Raw genomic sequence first — 19,516 nt, 5'->3', positions numbered from 1 at the left:
GGGGTGAGGAGACGGTCAGGACAGCACAGCAGTCAGCCCCTGCAATGCCGCTGGGCTCCCGAGGGAGTGAGGCGCTTCCTTTAGCCCCCACGGAAAGCAGACTGCCCCAGGGACATGTGCGGCATCTGCATCCAGCCCTTTAACTCCTGAATTGGGGTTGTGTGGTTTTATTTTTTTGGGAATACCTTTTTAGTAAAGTGCATACATTGTTTTTCAAGAGTGTATTTATTCAGGGAAATAGGATGGGATGGCCTTGCAAGGTACACAGCCCTTCGTGCATCTCACGCCCGAACAGGTTCCCTCTTCGGGCTGTCCCGGGCTGTCGGGTCTCCCCACAGTGTTGTTTTAGATGGAAAGTCCTCAGAGTGTGGGGATCACATCCTCATCATAATTTTCCTCCTGATGTTTATCTGAGGCCTGCAACTTTCCAAGGGCTTTCCTCTGCAGCCCTGTGTTATCCTCCTGCCTGGTGCCCACAGGTCACCTTATGCCTGGTGCAGATAGGGTGTTGTGCCTAGATACGGCTTGTGCCTGGACCAGCTCTGGGGTCCACTCAGCCTGGGGCTTCTCCAGGATGCCAGGTGATCCTGAGCTCGACCCGCTGTAGGTCAGAGCTTCCCCAGCTTCCCTTGCTAACCATTTCTGTGTAGTTAGGTATGGCTTCATTGAGAAGTTTGTCTGCAAACCAAACTTGACCTTTCTGAAAGTTAAGGCCAGAAGCTCTTGCTCAGCCCTCTGTGATCACAGAGCCCAGCAGAGCCCGGCCCCTGAGGTCACCAGCCAGAGAGCACACCCCCTTGCCCTGGCCCTTCTTTGTGTGGGGGAAGCCCCCCCTTGCCCCTGTGAGATTGCTGTTTGGGGCCTCACTGAGCTCCTCAGTACCCTGATCCCAGCTGGACACTGTGTCCTGAGCAGCCAGGGTGTGTTTGGCCTTACACGTCCCTATCAGCTATGGGGAACAGAGGTACCTCCCTTGGGTGTCAGGGCTGCTCTGCTCAGCCCAGTGAGCCACTGCCCATTAGCCTGGGCGTACTTGCCCTCCTGGTCTTGAGGGCCAACTCCACCGCTCATCACCTGGGTGACCTCGGGCAGGTGATGTTGCTCCCCAGAGCCTCAGCTTCCTCACGTGTAAAGTGGGGACAGCCGAGCCTGCTCGTGTCCTCTGAGCACTATGGTGAAGCTCTGGGTTACCTGGGTGGGCTAGGTCGATGTTCTCCAAGGGTCAGTGTGGGAAAACAGGGTGGCCAGGTGACACAGGAGTGGACATTCCACGCATGTCTGTAACTGCTGGAGTCCCAGGAATGCTTTTGAGCTGCCAGTGAGACTCTAGTGGTCTGACTAGGCATTAGGATGAGAGGGAGACAAAGAGGAGGTCTTTCCCCACGTCCAGGAAGGAGGAGGGCCCAGGAGGTGACGAGAGGGACTGGGAGCCTGGGGACTGTTGAAAATCAGGGGTGGGTCGTGGGGCCCATTAGATGCGGTCCTTGAACCCAGACCCAGGCATTGGGGCCAAGATTGAAGCTCTTCAAAGTTGTATATATATCTTGTGGCAGCCATCCTCTGAATTGAGTTACCGTAATGGCTGTGGGGGAAATAGATTTCCTAACGATGGGATTTAGGTTTTTCTTTGGGTGACTTTTTGGTTTTCAAAACCCCTCATGGGAATTCTCAAAAGCAACTAGGGCTGAGGTCACAAGTATGGGTGCTGGGAGCCATGTGTGTGCCCCCCCTCTTCCTCTCGGGAGCCTGTCCTGGGCCCCACCTTCTCCCTTCCCCGTCTGGGGAAAACACACACCTGTCCTGCGGCCACCCTGGTCACTGTGCTGCTGGGCCTGCCCCAGTCTTCTCTTCCTGAGATAGATGGCTCGATCCCAGAGGCCTGCAGGAGTCAGAGCAAAGCTCAGACCAGGAGTCAGAAGCCGCAGATGCTCTGGCACAGCCTTACCTCTTTCTGAGGAAGCTATGGTTTCCTCCTCCATAGAGGGGAAACTTTAGGCCCTGCCCATCTGTCTGTCCTCTGGGGTGGGCAGCAGAGGTCAGCGTCTCAGGTGGGGCCGGGACTGCTCTCAGGGCCTTCTTTCCATGAGTCGCCCCTCCCCTCCACCCCTGGCTGGGCCCCTCCCTTTGTGGCCACTCCAAGAGGAGGGGCTCCAGAGTGGACCCCTGCCAGGCCTGCCTGCTTGGTGATGGGCATTCAGAGGCCCTGACCTTTCCCCTGGTGTTCTTCTGGGGGTTCTGCCAAGTGATTTAGGGTCCCTCTCGCAGGTGCTGGGATGCTCACCAGTGAGCAGGGAGAGGCTGTTTTCACAGCCAGAGTCCCCTGGGAGCTCACCTCCCGCCTTGGCTCCCTTCACTTCCTTCACGGACTCGTGAGTGACAGAGGTTGGGTGGTGTCTGGAAATTGCAGGGGCCCTGGGTCTTCCTCGAGGGCGAGGCCGTGGGCATGGGGCGCGGCGCGGCAATGTGGGCAGTACCCGGGAGCTAGGGAGGCTGCAGTGAGGGGCCTGGGCCTGGCAGGCGGCCGGTGGTTTCGCCTCAGAAGCCCACAGCAAAGTTATTTTTGACTCCGATTTCACGTCTTGCTGCTTTTTAAAAATACCAAGCCATGAAATTCCTGCTCCAACTGTGTTTTCTCATGGCAGCTGTGCTTGAGGCTGGCCACAGCAAGGCTGTGATGTCACACATTCAGGTTCCTGTGACTCACTGGGGGCCGCTGGGCTCGGGGACCGGAACATGTGCGCCGTGGGAAGCAGCCGCGGGCAGGCCACCCAGCCCTGTGGTTTAAAGGTCCAGGTTGTTGCAACTCTGCTGACCAAACTCAACAAGGATAAGGATTTGGGCCTGTTTGCTTTGGGGAGTTGGATAGAGTGACCCATTGCTTCAAGACACCTTGCCCCTGCCCCCGAAGGTCCTGGCAGTTTCCTATCTGATGGGCTGCTCGGGTGAGGCATCCCACACAGGGAAGGTGGGAACACTGGGCAGGCCCGGTGTGGGCCGAGCTGCCTGACCAATCTCAGGGGCTCTCGGGGTCCCTCTTTCCCGGACGGACCAGCTGTTGATTGTGGAAAGAGACTCCAGACTTTAGAGCAGTTCTGCCATTTTCCCTGGGGGCGGGTCCTCCCAGATGTGCCCAGATGGAACTTGTCGGGAAGGTGTGCAGTGAAAGCACCTCCCCGCCCCCCCCCCAAGTAATCCCCTTTTGTGGGGTGTGTGCAGCCCTCCCCACGGCGCTCGCGCACCCAGGCAGGGCCTCAGGGGTGATTGTTGCTGGTTTCTGCAAGAGCGGGCCCTCCCTCCACAGCAGCCTGTCTCGCCACTTAGCCTTGACCGTGTATAATCCCAAGTTGGTTTAGCCAGCCTCCTCTTCCTGGATATTTAAGGGCTGCCCTTGTCGACTTCAGGACAGCCGGACCTCGTGCCACTTGGGGTTTGGAGACTTGTTTTTCCTCTGTTAAGAGCCTGCTTCCTGGGGACAAGGGACTGAAGACACTCTGGTCTATTAGACACTTGGGGTCTGACTCTAGCCGGTTGCAGAGGGGCTGGGCCCTGACCCTTCCCCAGCCCTGTTGCTCATTTTGGCAGTTTATCCAAAGGCTTCTCTGGCTTTGCAAATGCAGAGGCATGGGGAATACCAAGTCAGGGCCAGTGTGCTGGCAGCAGTCAAAGATGGGGCGAGCTTGTGTTTATTATTGCGTGAGGGGCTGGATGGCAGCTCCGTCTTCTATCCTGTCTGCGGTTGTGGCAGAAAGCACTCTCTCCCCAAAGAAGCTGCAGATGGAAGGCCCCTGCCCACCAGATGCGCTCGGGATGGCTGTGGTTACCTCTGGGGCCTGGGAACATTCACGGTCTTATGAGATTTCCCCTGTGAGGCCCAGAGCAGGCCTGGAGCTGGGGGCTGGGGAGCAGGGGCTGGAGCGGGAGATCTAGGAGAGCTAGGCCCATGGAGGGACATCTCATTCAGACTGACTCTGGATGGTTCTGAGAGGAGGGAGGAAGGGGACCCAGGTGATTTGCTCTCACTGCTCTGGGGACCCAAGGGCCCTCCAAAGAAAGGTCAAGCACAGGCCACAAGAAGGGGCCTACGAGTCTTCTGGTTGTGACAGGCAGCCCCAAAAGGGCCTACATGGCTCTGAGATTAACCAAGCCCCAGCTGCCCCATGGCCTGCATGAAGCGCCGTGAGAGCTGGGTCAGGAAAGACTGCAATCGGGCCTGCCATTTCCCTCCGCCCGCTCTGCAGAGGGCCCTGTCTGGGCCTGGACTGTTGGTACAGACCCTCACTGTACCCACAGTAGCCCCAGCTCTGGGGGAGGAGAAAAAACGGAAAGGAGCTTTGAACTCAGCAGAGCGTGGCATTTGGGGGAGCGATTCTGTTCCCCCCATTCTGATCTGGGCCTAGGTGGTAGCTCCAGAAAACCGGCCAAGATGAGAGGCTAGGTCTCCCACTGTGGCTCAGCGGGCACTCCACAGGGGAGGGGGAGCCTGTGAGCCTTCGTCCCTGAGGTGGGCCTGTTGGACAGGGGCCACAGCCTAACTTGCCCGGCTGCACTGAGTTTTTCCGGGCCTCCAACAAGCTACCAAGCAGTCTCTCTGACTTGTGATGGTTGTGTTTTATCGGGTGCTGGCAAATTAACTATTTTATATGGATTGCTGAAAAAGTGAGCATCTGAAGAAAGGGGATGCCGAAGGCGGTCAAGGCCAAGGTTCATGCCCCACTGTCAGCCCTGTTTGGACTTACCCTGGAGCCAGAGTACAGCTGAGCAGTGACTGGCATCCTGCACCTTGGGGCCTATCCCTGTCAGACTTGCCTTCCCTGGTGGTGTGCCCATGGCTGGCAGAAAGATGAGCTTGAACCCAGGCCAGGGTTGGCGTGGCAGGGGGTGTGGCTCAGGTCTTCCTCCTGGTGTGGGTAGCACCCCACGGGTCCCCGCAGCATCCGGTTTTAATGGATGGTGGTGAGTGGCCCCACTTTTAATGGCTTCTCCTTTGGGGGTAAGCAGTAATATGGAAAAGCCTGCATTTATTTAAAAGGAGTTGCTATAAAGCCATAAGGAAAGTAAATTAGCCAAGATTCCTTAATGTCATAGCTAATCCACCAATAGAAAATAGTGTCTCATGCGCTTCCCGAAGAGAGCTAATCCTCGTTAGAGGTGGGGGCTGGGGGATGCAGAAACGCCCGAGAAATCCTATATCCCTGAGACAACGTGAAGCAGAAACACGGACCTCTGGGCTCAAGGGACAAAAGCTCATTTTGTGTTGTTGGCAGCAGACTGTGGGGTGACGAGAGGTGGTTAAAAAGACAGTTACTGAGCCCAGAGAGGTTGCGAGGAATTTCTGTAGAAACTTGTTTTTCTGTGCATCAGCTGTGTGTGATGCTGGACAAGTTAACATGTCAGACGTCAGCATGAGTGGGAATCTCCATTCCTTCCCCTCTAAAGTTTAGGCCCCGAAACTTTTAGTCCTCATCAGATCGGTGTGAGGTGGGGAGGGGAGGAACTGGGCTGCTTCCTGGATTCCTACCCCACTTTGCGCACCCCTACTTCCTGCTGAGGCCGGGAGGCTTCCTCCCTCCCAAGGCCAGCTGGCGGTGGCCCTTCGGGCTCCAGCCTGCCCACCCTCCGCTCCCTCCTCTGCCAGCCCCTCAAGCCCACCAGGTCCAAGGCCCAAGCTGGGGGGAATGTTCCTCACCAGCCAGCCAGGCTCATCCCCAGAGTAGGGCTGCCCCAGGCCCGGGGGACCTGGACTGGCTGGTGCAGGACCTGCCTCCTCTGCATCCCCATGGCACTCAGGGTCTGGCATGTGTCCATCCAGCACTCAGTGTGCACATGTGATGCGCCAGGAGCTGGGCCTGGGAGCAGAAAGACAGTGGTGAGCGAGAATAGACAGAAACCCCTGTCCTCGTGGGGCTGGCACTCTGATGGCTGTCAGCAGGCCGCTCGAGGGCCAGCGTTCACCCCTCTGACTCGAAGACCCCTGTGCCACAGACCTTCAGGCGCTGGGCCGAGGCTGGGGCTGAGAGACAGAGCCTTTGGTGGTAGGAAGAGCTGGGCCCGGACCAGCAACCCCTGTCCCCAGGGAGACAGGCTGGCCCCTCCGGCCCCCATTCACCCCTGACATGCGGCAGCGTGCTGGCCAGGGCACCATCAGCAAGCCAGGGCCCTGCGTGTGTGCACACACACGTGCACGAACACCGAGAGCTGGAGACAGAGCTGCCAGGAGACAAGGCAGAGCCAGGCAGGCGATGAGCCCAGCAGCCCCACTTTGTTTTGATAGCTCACAAGACCCCACAGCAGAGAGATTCCCCTTTTCTTGCATCTGTTTTAGATCTTTAGAATCTGAGTGAAGTCAAAACCCTTCTACAAGGGAGATTAATTCCACACTGTTCCATCTTTGCAGTGGAACCATAGGAAAGTTAGACATTCTGTGCGGCACTGTCGAGACAGGGGCGTTGAGCCAATGGCCAGCCCCTGGATGTTTCCCGCAGCCTGGCACAAGTGCCCCCAGCGGCATGGCTGGGTGACTATGCCCTCGCCCTGAGACCCAGGGCACCTGGGACCCCCTGCCCCCCAGGAATCTGGCTCCTGTGTTGGGGGAAGGGGGCTGGGGTGCCCCAGCCCCTCTGGGGAGACCGCCTGGAGGAGCCAGAATCAACCATAAGCCTGGAAATGATTAAAAGGAACTTTCCGTCACAGGAGAACTTTAAGAAGCAGCCAGACCACCACGTGCCCTGATGGCTCAGGCCCTACGAGGCCTGACCACAGGCCACCTTCTTTGGAGCCTCATCAAGCCCCATCTGTGCCTAGGGCCGCCCCCTCAAACAGCCCAGAGCTCAGCCATGGCCCCTGTGAGCTGGGGGAGCCATGTTGCCCACGGTGCACCCCTGCCCAGAGCACGTGCCATGTAAATAGTAGCTATTAACAAAGTGTTGGGTTGGCCAAAAAATTCGTTTGGGTTTTTCCGTAAGATGTTATGGAAAAACCCGAATGAACTTTTTTTTTTGGCCAACCCTATTACGATGGTTCCACAAGAGATGCGTTGCACAGATGAGGAATCTGAAGCCCTGGTCAGGTAACTTGCCCAAGACCACTCAGCAAGTTAGTGATCAAGTTCAGATTTGAGCCCAGGCAGTACAGCTGCAGAGCCTGTGCTCTTATCACCTGGGACAAAGGTGGGGACCAGGAGTCACTCTGACAGCATTTTCTAAGGCCCACACCTGTGTCACAGCCATGACATGGTGAGAGAGGAGGAGGGCAGGGACCCGAGCACTGGGGCGGGGGGGTGGGGGTGAGGGATGAGGGGGACTTCTTGGGGGAGCAGGGCAACGCAGGCCTTGAGTGCCATGTGAATGCCACATCCAAGAGTCTGGCCTTTCTTCCTGAGCTCTTGAACAGAAAAGGAATATAGCAGAAGCAGCGTGGAGGGCAAGGGGGTGAGGAATCACCAGGAAGCCAAGGCAAAAGAATGGGGACTGAGAGGAGGCAGTCACCAAGTGGGACGTGCCTGGGGTCCGCAGCACTGACTGTATATTGGGGGCCCTGGGGTCCTGGGTCAGGCGAGGAGACTCCTTGGGCAGAGCCCTGACGCGACTAGCGCGCCCAGCCCGACACAGCAGCCAGAGGGGGCTTGGACATTCCCTGCACCCTCGTCAGCCCTTCCTGCAGCCTCCCCAGCCCGCTCCAGTGCCCTTCCGTGCTCACCATTCCCACTGCCCTCCCCCGGCCTTCTCCCAGGCGCTCGCTGCCTCTGCCCTACACGTGTCCCTTCTTTCAGCCTGACCTTCTCCCCACGCTGTAGCAGGTGTGTGCTTGTGTGGCACTCCTACCCCCAGCCGTTCCAGCCCTCTTGCCCCACTGCCCCTTTTGCCCCATTCAGACACTGAGGTCCCAGTCTCCTGGCTTCCCAAGACTGCCATCCCAGAGCAGTTTTAGTTCCCCCTCGCCACAAGGCAGAGTGCTAGAGGGGGCACGTGGCTGGATGTCAGCTCTCTGCTTCCATCGTCAGTCTGTCTCTGGCCCAGCCACCCTGTTCACCTCTGTGCCACCTGTCTTCCATGTTCCAGGGAGGCCCAGGAGGGCCTTTCAACCATAGAAACCAATACCACTCACCTAAGAGGGGCCCCATGCACCCTGTGGGGCTCTGCTTAGAGCAGGAAGTGGACGTGGAAGTGCCCTGGCTAGGGGAGTGGGGGCTGCTGGGAAGAAGGGTTGCCCGCAGAGCTGAACAGCGTTGGGGAGTGCGGTGGAAAGGCCTGGAGTGAGTGAGGCCTGCACATGTGGCAACATTTCATAAGGAACTAGCCAAAGAGCTGAGAAATGTGGAGAGAACGGCTGGCTGGTCACCCTCATTCTTTTCCCTTCCTCCAAAATGTTATTCACTATCAATCGTGGCAGCTTTGCCAGAAGCCCGCCCAGATAGGACTGGTACTGCATCTCATCAGTGCCTGGAAGCCCCTCAGAGCCAGAGTCCCTCGTTGCTGCATGTGATGGGCAGCTGACAAGTGTGAGAGTGGATGATGATGTCAGGAGGGCTTGTGAGGGTTCTCTGGCCCCTCAGAGCTTTGTAGAAGTTATGGCTCCAGTTTTCCTGCTACATTTGCACACCAGTACGTGCAAGAGACCTTCAATAAAGGTGGCGGCAGCAGTGGCTCTGGAAGGAGGAGCAGCTGCCGGAAGGGACCTGGCTCCGGGGGTGCGCCTTGGTCCGTTTCTGAAGTGCCAGTTCACTCCCTCTGCTTTCACCACCTGTTGTGAAACTAGGCAGCCATGATCAGTTCCCAGGCTGAGCCCCTTCTCCCAGAGTCCACGCTGGATCCAGCGCTTGGAAAAGTGGCCATGGGCATGCAGGAGCACCATCCTCCCTGCCTGTACCTGCTCGGATTTGAGTCTGGTGAGGCAGTGCTAGGGAGTGGAGGCGTCCCCATTCCTGTCCCTTTTTGGGTAAGGGCCCTGGGACCCCTCCTCCACCTTCCTTGTGACCACCATACTCTCTTCCCTGTTCAGTCACTCCAAACCTGCCACACTGGCCTCCTGACAGTGCCAAGAGTGTGCTGTGTTCTTCTCTGTCTCAGGGCCTTTGCACCTTGTGCTTGGAGCACACTTTCTCTGGCCTGTCCTGTGCTATCTCCTCACAGAGGCCTTCTGGGCCTCCTGTCAGGGTTGGAACTCTCCTTCCCAGGTCTGCCAGCCCCAGAGCACGTGAGCCAAGTCAGGGGCCTGGACTCCACGCGGAGCTCAGTCCCTGTGGGCCGGACCGACACATCCTGCTCCTTTTCTCTTCGCCTTCCCCCCAAACACAAAGTGAAAAGGGGATGAAAAGGAGGCAGAAATGAGTACTGGGGGGAAAATAGCCGAGGAAAAATGGAGGACAAGACCACCTCAAGAGGAAACCAGGCTGAGGAGAAAAAAGAGGTTGGCAGGGCTGAAAGAAGGGGAGGGCACACCGTGAGGAAGTGGGGGCCTGGGAAGTGGGCGGTCAACAGGAGAAAGGGGGCGCAAAGGAAGGGCCCACAGAGCCCAGGGAGAGCATGTGGGCCTGAAAGAACTGTGCGCTGCTCCACAAGGCTCTGGGCAACTTGCACCGCCCCGCTTCTGCTCTGTTCCACCCCTTACGAGGGTGGGGGATTTATTCTCCCAGGGAGCACTGGACTCTCGCCTCCTCCATGCATTGCCCGCAGAACTCTTCCCTGGACCCGCGTGGAGCCCACGGGAGTATCGCGGCCCGGCCCCTCGTGGCTGTAGCGTCAGGCGGAGGCCCCGCGGACCCACTTTGCCCTCTCCCAGCATCACAGATGCGTGAGGCCCCGTCGCAGGAGTCAGGGGTGGAAGGCTCTCCCCTTGGCCACCTCGGAGGCCAGTGGAGATACACAAACCCGGGCTCTGTCCCACGCAGGCCACTTTGGGCCCCATGGGGTGCAGACACCTGATGACTCGATGCCAGTAGAGAAAAGACATCTGAGGCAGCGAAGTTGGGACCCGTGGCTCTGTCAAAATATCCCCTGTGCTGTGTTCCCTCCCACTTGGAGCTGGGGGCCCCAGGTACCAGACTTATCGCTGCGGACAGGCATTTTGGTGCAACTTCTCCGAGCATCACTACAATTCAGAGGGGACTAAAAATAAAAGCCTGTCGCTTTAAAATTGGTTATTTTTACACCACTCAGAAGGCCCTTCAGGATGTTTCATAAAACGTCTTACACTGTTGAACTGTGAGCAAGAGAAGCCTCTCGCCCTGTTAATGTTGCCCCAATAGGAGACAGATCACGTCTTCTCCCCCCTCAGCAGGAAAATCAGGATCTGAATGAGATGCCCTTGCTGAGCCTCTCCCGGGGGGATTTTCCTTGGAGCGCTCCAGCGGGAGTCATGCTGGGAGCCCCGCCCCCTGGCCTGAGCTGGCCTCTTCCATGCTCTTGGGTTTGTTCCCCAATGCCTCCAGCATCCTCCTCCCTATTAGGTCCCTGGGTTGGGCTGTCCCTCCATCAGTGCCCACTGAGGGGCCAGGCTGCTTTCCAGGGGGTTTCAGCAGCATCACTGACATGGTCCTGAGCCCTGGCTGGAGCCCCGAGTTCACCCGCACCGGATTCTCCTCTCCAGTATCCAGGGGCTTGTGGATTCACTGCCCTGTCCCTCTCCCTGTCTCCCCCCAGCCCCCTCTCCCCCTATTAATGAGGATGATCTGAGAAATGCAGAATAACCAGGCTTTTTCTGACACCGCCTCATGCCTGCCTGACCCTCCCATCCCTCTCAGAGGGGCCTCAGCCTGTCCAGTGTGGTGCCCATCCTCAGCCTCTCCTGCGGGGCCCATCCTCAGCCTGTGTTCTCGGCCTCAGGAACGTGTTCTCTCTCTTGTCCCCCAATTGACTCACCACCAGATGGTGGTGGTTCATACCTCATGGATATCTCTGATTTTGTCCACTTTTCTCCTTAGCCCCCTCCCCCAGTCCAAGCCACCATCATCCCCTCTCATTCTCTCTTGCCTCCATCATGCCTAGTCACAGCCACACAGCCACTCCCCGGGCCACCCCCATGGAGCAGTCAGAGGGCTCTCATCCCCGCTTGGCCTCAGACCCCCAGCACATTCCTGCTGCTCTGCGGCTGAAGATGAGGTTGCCAGGCACGGCCTGCAGGGCCCGGCCCCACCTCCTGCCTCCTCCGAGGCCCCTCTCCTGCTCACTGCCTTCCCTTCCACCTCGGGGCCTTCCTGCCCCTCTCTCCTGGTGAACTCCTCCTCAGTCTTAGCTCACTCCCTTCCTAGGGCCACCTCCCCTGGCTCTGACCAAGCAGCGCCCTCCATTTTCCCAGCGCACCCCGCTGGTCTGCGCAGCTGCTTAGCGCTTGCCTCTTCAACCCGCTGCGCACCCTGCGGGCCCAGCTGAGTCTGTCTGCTCTGCGCCATTGTCACCCCGGGCCTGGCACAGGCCTGTACGGCGTGGTGCCCGGGGAGGATCTGAGTGAGTGAAGAGTCTAGGGCCAAGGTTGGCAAACTTTTTCTTAATGATAACTATTCTAGGCTCTGTGGGCCATAAGAGTCTGTCACAACTACTCAACCTGCCACTGTAGCCAGGAAGCAGCCATAGACAATATGTAAGCAAATGGGCACAGCAATAAAACCTTATTTACAAGAACAGGCAGCAGGCCGAATGTGCCAACCCTTGGTCTAGAGAAACAACAGAATTCATTCAACAGCAAACCGGAGTGTTTCTAAGGAAACGATTTTCCATGAGAAAGGGCTGTGGCTTCCTGAAAATCGCTGGTTACAGCAGGAGAAGGTGGTTTTGAAACAAGCCCCCAGGTGACCCTCCGACAGGTGTGACTTTGAAGGTGAAACTTCTGGATCCCCTATGACCTTGCCCCAAGAGGCTCCCGCGTGGCTTGCAGGTGACGGCCATGACCCTGGGAGGCAGACAGTGTTGGGCGAGGGGTAACAGTGTCCAGGCGTGGAGTCTGAGTTCTGCTTCCTGTTGCTCCCATTCAGGGAGGGAGGTGCCTTGTTTGAAGTCGAGCCCAGTCTTGGGAGGGGTGGGGCGCCAGCAGTGACCGGGGCGAGTACCAGAGCGTGTCTAGAGGCTGATCTCTTACACTTTAGCAGCATAAGCGCCCCAGTGAGAGAAGGCATCTGAAATTAAGGTGTTAGGGTCGTTTCTCATTGCATATCTGTTATAAGGTTCTTGTCGGTATGTCCCTTTTAACCCTATAATATTGCCTTTTCATAGCTCAGAATTGTGACTTCCGTGATAATTCCAAACCTAAATGTTTAGCCAGATAAGAGACTTTACTTCATGGGCATTGGAGGTGTCTGAGGCCTGGGAACTGCCTTGGAGAGGGGCCTGATGGTGTGAGGGCGCTGCCGGGTGACCCTGAGGGATGGCCCTTCCAACCGCTCCTGCTCATTTAATCCAGAGCCACCAGGCCAAGTGGCTTGGACAGGACAGAAGGTGGCTGCCGCTGCGTGAGCACAGAGACCCAGGAGCATGTTCTCAGGCTGCTTGAGCTTGGGCATAGGGTGGGGGACAAGCAGGTCTGCTGGGTCACAGGGCCAGTGGCCCTCAGGTGATGCCAGAGCGAGCGGGGTGGGGGTGGGGGCAGGAGTAGGTTAGGCCTCTCCTTATACGTGGTGGATGGGGACAGAGCAAAGGTGCACAGTTCCCGGTGCCTTAGCCAGCACTCTGAAGCCAGGCCACCAGGGTTCACAGTCCAGGTTTGTCATTTATATGCTGTGTGACTTTCAGCAAGTTAGTATCACTTGGTTGGTACCTTGGTTTCCTCATCGGAAAAAATGGGGGTGTTACAGGCTCCCACCCTGAGGGGTCATTGTATGGAATAGAATGCTTGGCGTACCGTGAGCACTCCGTGAGGGTCAGCTGTCAGGAGCAGCCCCTGGAGCAGAGTGTGTCAGGAATCAGGATGGCTCCCCAGAGCCCAGTCCTGGGTCCTCCCTCAAGTCTGGGCTTCACACCCAATTACAAAGGGGACCTCGTGTCTGGATGGCACAGGGCCAGGGAGAGGGCATGAGCTGCCTGGTTTCTCCAAAGTCAACAGACAGGAGGGGCCTCTCTGTGGAGGAGTTCGGACCCCAGAATGAAGGCGTTCCGGCTAATGGCCGTCTTTCCCAGACGCGTTGCCCAGACAGGTCTGCCCAGCAGCCAGAACCCTAGACTCCTCAGCCCCTTCTCCAGTTTCCCGTTGCCCTACTTAAAATTAAGTCAGAGGCCCACGGACACCCATGTCGGGCAGGGCCATTTCCTTTTTTGACACCTGCCACCACACCCAGCTTTCAACTCCTTGGGGACTTTGTGAGAGGCTGGGACCAGGTCATTTGCCCTTGAATAAAAGGAAAGCGAGGTGACTGGGCTGGGAGCGTGGACTTAGAGGGACTGCAGAGGTGTCTGCCTTTCCAGTGCTTCTCCTCACCTTCCAGGGCAGGCGGGCCTTGTCTCTGGGCCTGGGGAGCATGGGCACCGTGTGGCAGGAGGAGAATTCCCAGGGCTGGGCCAAAGCACGAGGTGGGGTGAGCCACGAGCAGCCTGCTTGGCGTGGCCCCGAGCCTCAGGAGGGCACGGCTGCGGGCTCTGCTCTGCCCGCTGGGTGCTGAGGCAGCACATACTCACAGAGGCTTGCTGTGCCCCTGACACTTGGTTGTGGGGATATTGCTCTGAACCAACAGGTAAAGGTCACACTGCAAACACAGCCACGTGACATGGCCTGGAATCGGTCCCTGCTAGCGATGCTGCTCCCTCCTCGCGTGGGCCCCAGCAGCTGGGGAAGCACGGTGGCGGTGGCGCGCTGTGGTGGCCTGGCTGACTCCCTGCAGGTGGCCGGCCTGCCTGCCCTCTCGCTGTGTGTATCGCCAGCCCTGAGCATGTCTGACCTCTGCTACTTGGCTTCCCGGACTGGAGCCTTTTCATCACTGGGGAAGCCCTTTCCTGGTGGAGGGAAGGCATATCAGCAAATCGGAGATCAGGGTTTCCAGGCTTCACTTTATCAGGAGGGATAACAATTTCCCGTGAAAATGAGGTCCCATGCTTTAGTGGAATGGGATTATTAAGACAAATTTGTGAAGCAGAGACTGTGTTCTAATGCACAGAAATCCAAAGTGTCCATCCTCCTCTCCCTGGCCCATCCTTCCAGCTCAAAAGGGGTTTGGGAGGGATCATATGTGACAGGGAAGAGCTGGGTGGACTTAATCTCTGGATGGTGGCCGCCACCGAGCATCTTGGCAGAGTAGGCTGGGGGCGCAGGGAGTAGGGAAAGTGGACACCAAACACAGAGATGACGTGACTCTTCCAGAAGCTTGCCTGGGAAAGGGGAGAAGCTGCAGGTTTGAGAAGGGTGGACTTTTTTTCAGCCTGTTTGTCTCTAACGTGCTATGAAGCATCCCCTCATAGCTCCCAAAGGAAGGACCCCCAACACCCTCCTTCCATTCAGGGGGCTGGAGGTGAAATAAGTGATGCTTTTCTGTTCAAAGAAATTTAACATCATCAAATTTAATGCCGTATTTCTACCAAGCTGAAGTATGGGCCCCGCATGGAACTAAGTAGAGGCCTCATGAAATGCGTGGCACCCCTGGTATTGACATCGGCCCAGCACCCACTGCCTCCACATTTGGAAATTCGGTCCCTGTGAAGAAAAAAAAATTTTTAAGTGTGTGTGTGTGTGTGTGTGTGTGTGTGTTGGGAGGGGGGATGGTGCTGGGCAGAAGAGGGAAAGCTGGCTGGCTCCCCCACTGGGGCCTGGAGTCCAGAGCCATCGGAAAAAGTCTGGATGAGGAATGATTTTGGAGCTTGGCTCAGTGTGAGTTTTGCAGCAGCCAGTGGAAACTTCCAGGAATGCTGCTCTGGGCCAGCCGGGGGCTGTTTCCGCCGCCACTTTTATGAGCTGCAGACCCCCTCCGTGGCTGACCAGCCAGCAGAGGGGAATGTGACCCTCTCTTTCAGCTCAGCTCTACCTCTCAGGGTGCAGTTCATATTCCACAGGCAGCAACTTTTCAGGCTCTGTCCTGTGCCCTAGGGCTCGGAGCCTTTGCAGCCCCGCCAACTCATCCAGAAGGGGCCAGCCGCCAGGAGGAGCAGCCTCCGTGAGCGGCTGACATCCGTGCGGGATGCTGCAAAAATTTATAGCAATCTTAGGGGGGAAACTCCCTCCCAAAATGTTTCAATGTTTTATTAAATATGTGAAAGGAAAGTTTCCTTTCTACTGGACCAAGGCCCAGAGCCTCCATGGAGCCTCAGGGAAGGTGGCAAAACCTCTTGGGAAAGCCCACAAATGAGTAAAATTAATAGAAAGTTTTGTTTCTTAATCTGACCCCTTTCTGATGCCGGTAGGCTGCACGGCACAGGAACCAAGCCTGCTTCATTCACAGTGGACTTGCCCAGGGCCTGGTGTGTGCCTGGACACCACTGCCCCTCTGTCAACACTCTGTCCAAAGCCAGAGGAAGGGGGCAGGTTTCTGCAGCCTTGTCTGGAAGCCAGGTTCACAGGCCAGCCGTCATGCTGGGTATGCAGGAGAGGCCAGGGAGCAAAGGCTCTGCCTCTGGAAGCCAACATGACAGGCATTGTCATGGTGGACAACATGGGCACCATGCTGTCACCTCTCAGTCTCCAGGACTGCTGTGAGCTCGGCATTATCCTTCCCATTACAGAGGAGAAAATGGGCTCAAAAACGGGGAATTAGGGCCTAACCCCCAAACAGCACATTCCTGCAATGGTCCTCAGTGGGCTCGGACAGGCAGAGGCCCTCCTGGGCTCAAGGGACTCACCTCCAGCCTGGGAAGCCCCTCCAGGTGTAGAGATAAAGGGCCTGAGGTGTGGGCAGGACCCAGGTGGGGTGCCTTCTTTTGTGGATGCAGTTTTCTCACCTTTGGAATGGAGATGCTTGATGGTCTCTGGTTGGTTATGGACAGAGCCTGGCCCAGATGAGCAAGTGGTTCTGCTCTGGAACTCCACAGTCTAAATGCCAGACCACCGGGGCTGGGGATTCCTGACCTTGGCTGTCTTGGGCAATGACCGAGGACTATGGGACCTGCTGCTTACTTTCCCTCACTACGTCCTTCTGGCTGCCCAACAAACATCAGAGAATAACCATCCCAAACCAGCAGAAGTGGACATGACGACCAGAGACAAGGCGCCAGGAAGGAGCCCTGGGTGGGAAGAGCTGGCATTTGTTCAGCGGACTGAGGCAGCTGAGCGGGACTGGTTGAGGGCATCCCCAGGGCAGCCCAATGGCCCCTCCATCCTCTGAGCTTGACCGTTTATTTTGCAGACAGTCTCCATCCTGGAGCAGCGGTTGACACTGACAGAAGACAAGCTGAAGCAGTGTCTGGAGAACCAGCAGCTAATCATGCAGAGAACACCACCATGATCAGGGGAGCAAGAATCAAGAGCTCGGTTGATTTGGGGGGTGACAGGCCGGGGATTTGTACTGGGGAACTTGAGTAAATAAATAAAGGGGATTCAGCTCTGGGAATCACATCCATCCCGGAGCCCCAGGGGTCCTGCACCTCTGCCCTCCACCCAAGCTGTCCGCACCTGGAGACTCTCCACTTGGCTGTGGGAGGCCCCACATACCCACAGATGACCACGTTTAATTTAATGTGAAGGAGCCACTTGAAAATGTTTGCTACCTTGGAGTCCTAAGTGGAGTCCACTTTTCCCTTACCAACCTTTCTGCCGTACGACTGGCTTCCCCCCACCGACCTTTCCCAGCGTAGAAATGGACTACTCATTGGTTGGATGAACCAGGAGTTTCCTATAAATCTGACAAAAGGCCCAAAGTGGGCCCATCTGTGTCTGATTTACCCAGGAACGAGCACTCTGGAGAGGGTGGTGGCTTTGCAGTGGCCTTGATTTCTGCCCCACACATGTTCACTGGGGCCTGATGGCTTCCTCCTCTGCATGCATGAGGGCAAAGGAAACTGAACATTAAAACAGATTTCATGGAGCTCGTCACTGAAATGGCTTGTTCTGAGTGAGACCTAGTCCCCCCATCCCCAGGACCTATAAAGGGAGAATGAAAATGGCTTCTTGGGAGGGCCCCTGCCAGGATCACCTCTGAAGCCCAGCACACCCTGTTTGCAGCCGTTCGGGGTCTTCAGGAGCAAGGACGGTCAGAGCCCCTGCCTGCACCCTGTCCCTCTGGCTGGCCTGGCTGGCTGCTTCAGCTGGGACCTGGAGGCCTCAGGCACCTGCCTTTCCTCTTGCTCACGAGGGTTCCATAGGCAGCTTTCCCTGCATCCTTGCAGGAAAGCCAGGCAAGTGTTTCCCATATGTCTGGGTGTCGTCCATGCCTTCTGTATTCAGCTTCTTGGGGCCCAGCCAGCCAGAGAGGTATTTACCCTCCAACACACCTGCCCTGCCCTGGGGCCTGGGGGGAGGGCGGTGTTAGATCTTCCCGGGAGCTGTCAGTACCAAGCAGCTAATGAGGTTCCCAGCCTCTGCAGCTTCCAGGTGGGAGCACAGTCTGAACGCCTAAGAGCTTGGGCTGACAAGAGGCAGCCTATGTTGAGTACCGATGAACGACAAGCCTGGAGGAGCTGCCTCTTCCACCTGGGTGGGGAGAGAGCTGTAGTCTGCAGTTAGGCCTCAGGCTCTGCCTTTGGTCGAGCTGTGTGACCTCAACATGGTGACATAACCTCTCTAAGCCTCAGGTTCTTGTGTCAGGTGGTGGTGGTAACCACCCCACCAGGTGACGATGAGGTAGGTACTCAACAGAGGCCCGTGGCTCCCCGCCCCCGTCAGTCCCTCTAGACGATGGAGCCTGCTGCAAGTGGGGAAGAGGCTGCAGGCTCAAGACGCTTTGGAGGCCCCCAGGAACCTGCTGCAGTCTTCCCACGTGGCCCTGCTAGTGTGTAGAAGAGCCTGGAAGTCCTACTTGTCTAAATTGGCAGGTAAGACCCTTGGCTGTCTCGGGAGGTCATGGGCTCCCCGTCCCTGGAGGCTTTTAGGGAGTCTGGGCAACGCTGAGTCAGCTTGCTCAGAGGGGACACAGCTTGTGGGGCCAGGCTTGTCATCCCCTCCCATGCTGGCTGCCCTGCCAGTGATGAGACATCGGCTGCCCTGTTGCAGCCAGTGGAGCTGGAGCTCCCAGGTGTTGGGGCTCTGGTGATTCGAGCAGCCAGCCCAGGCGAGATCCTCTCCAAAGACACAGATGGTGCAACAGGACAGAAGCAGGGTCTCCAAGGCATTGTGTAGCAGCTCTGCTCACAGGCCAGGCAAGGGTTGCCACCCATCGTGTCTTCAGTTTACACCAGGATCACATTTTGAATTTTTCTCTGAAATCTCCCTTTCTCTGTGGGAGAAAATGAGGATTTTTTGAGGGTCTGCTAGGGATTTGGGAAATGGCCTGGGAGGTAGTGGTGTACTGTTTTCCCCTGGAAGTCCCACCACGATTGTCAGATGTAAACAGTCTGGAGAGGGGTACTCACCATCCCCCGACACACACAGCACACCCCTTGTCTGGTAGGACAATATCGCCATGTCCTGAGACAGTCCGACCTGGGCCCTCCCAGATGGAGGCAGGCCAGAGCCGTGGCCATGGGCTTCTGGGAGGGCTTTGCACGAGTGGCCCGGGCCAAGCCCTCCTGAGGGGTTTCCTGCCACTCACACACCTGCCTTGATGGAGCCACCAGACAGATCTGGAACTGGGGAGAAGGATGGTTCTTAGAGAGCTGCATTTGTCTTTAAAACAGCACAGAGACCTGCCATCTCCAAGCCTGGGGGTCAGTGTGTATGACCTCGCCAAGGCAGAGCTGTGAGGGCTCAGGCTCACATTTGGCCATATTCTTCCCCAAAGAGTTCCTTTTCTTGCTCATGTGGGGCCTGACCCAGGACCTCACTGCTCTGAGAATCTAGGGGCCAGGTTGCTCCTGGCAGGAGGGAGACAGAAAACCCTAGGGTGCTCTGACCGCTCTGGAGACTGTCTAGCCTCAGTTCCAAGCCCCACCCCCGTGAAGGTGCTGCAGGACTCTGAGCTGGGCAACACGGTCTGGGCTGGTGACAGGCAGGACTGGCTATGGTGTGTGGGGGGGGCCTTATAAGCACAGGAGGAGTGGGGAGGCCTAGCAGGGCTTGAGGTGGCTCGGCCCAGTTGGGGACCACATGACAGGGCCTTTCTGTGGCGTCTCCCCAGATGACACTCCCTGCTAGCCCTCCCAGACAGCTCCCCTGTGGCTGGGGGCTCTTCCCGATCCCCCACCCATGCTGCCAAGCTCAGAAGCAGCCCTCTGGAAATGTAAATGCCTCAGCTCAGCCGTCATCTCTCCTAATTTTGGATTTTGGTAACTGAGCTCCCAGAAAACCAAATTGCAAATTTGTGTGTGTGTGTGTGTGTGTGTGTGTGTGCTAGGAAGATGTGTTTAAGTTAGTGGGGTTTTGTTAGGAAGTACATCTCAGTGGCAGTTCCCAGCCCCCACCCCCATCCCTTCATCCCCTAATTTTCCTAACATGTGAAGTGAAAGAACAGGTGTCTGTGATTTAAATTGCAATCCCCCACCTACCCTTTGCCAGAGTCTCAGGGTTCCAGGGATGAATC

At 57.1% G+C, this 19,516-nt stretch overlaps 1 protein-coding gene across 2 annotated transcripts in view; it reads left to right on the top strand.

The window, feature by feature from the left end:
• The window catches only part of POC1A (POC1 centriolar protein A), a 97,155-nt gene extending 80,228 nt beyond the window's left edge, over window positions 1-16,927 (top strand). The window contains exon 8 of one of the 2 annotated variants that reach the window (XM_059937663.1): window positions 16,250-16,927. In XM_059937663.1, the coding sequence (XP_059793646.1) occupies window positions 16,250-16,425 (176 nt within the window). In that variant the 3' untranslated portion in view covers window positions 16,426-16,927. The remainder of the gene's footprint in view (window positions 1-16,249) is intronic. The other variant, XM_059937661.1, reaches the window with a different exon arrangement.
• The last annotated feature ends 2,589 nt before the right edge of the window (window positions 16,928-19,516 follow it).

The sequence above is a fragment of the Balaenoptera ricei genome, chromosome 11, assembly GCF_028023285.1.
Source record: "Balaenoptera ricei isolate mBalRic1 chromosome 11, mBalRic1.hap2, whole genome shotgun sequence".
NCBI lineage: Eukaryota > Metazoa > Chordata > Mammalia > Artiodactyla > Balaenopteridae > Balaenoptera > Balaenoptera ricei.
The sequence above is the reverse complement of the archived record's forward strand: the minus strand, read 5'-3'. Positions and strand labels throughout refer to the sequence as shown.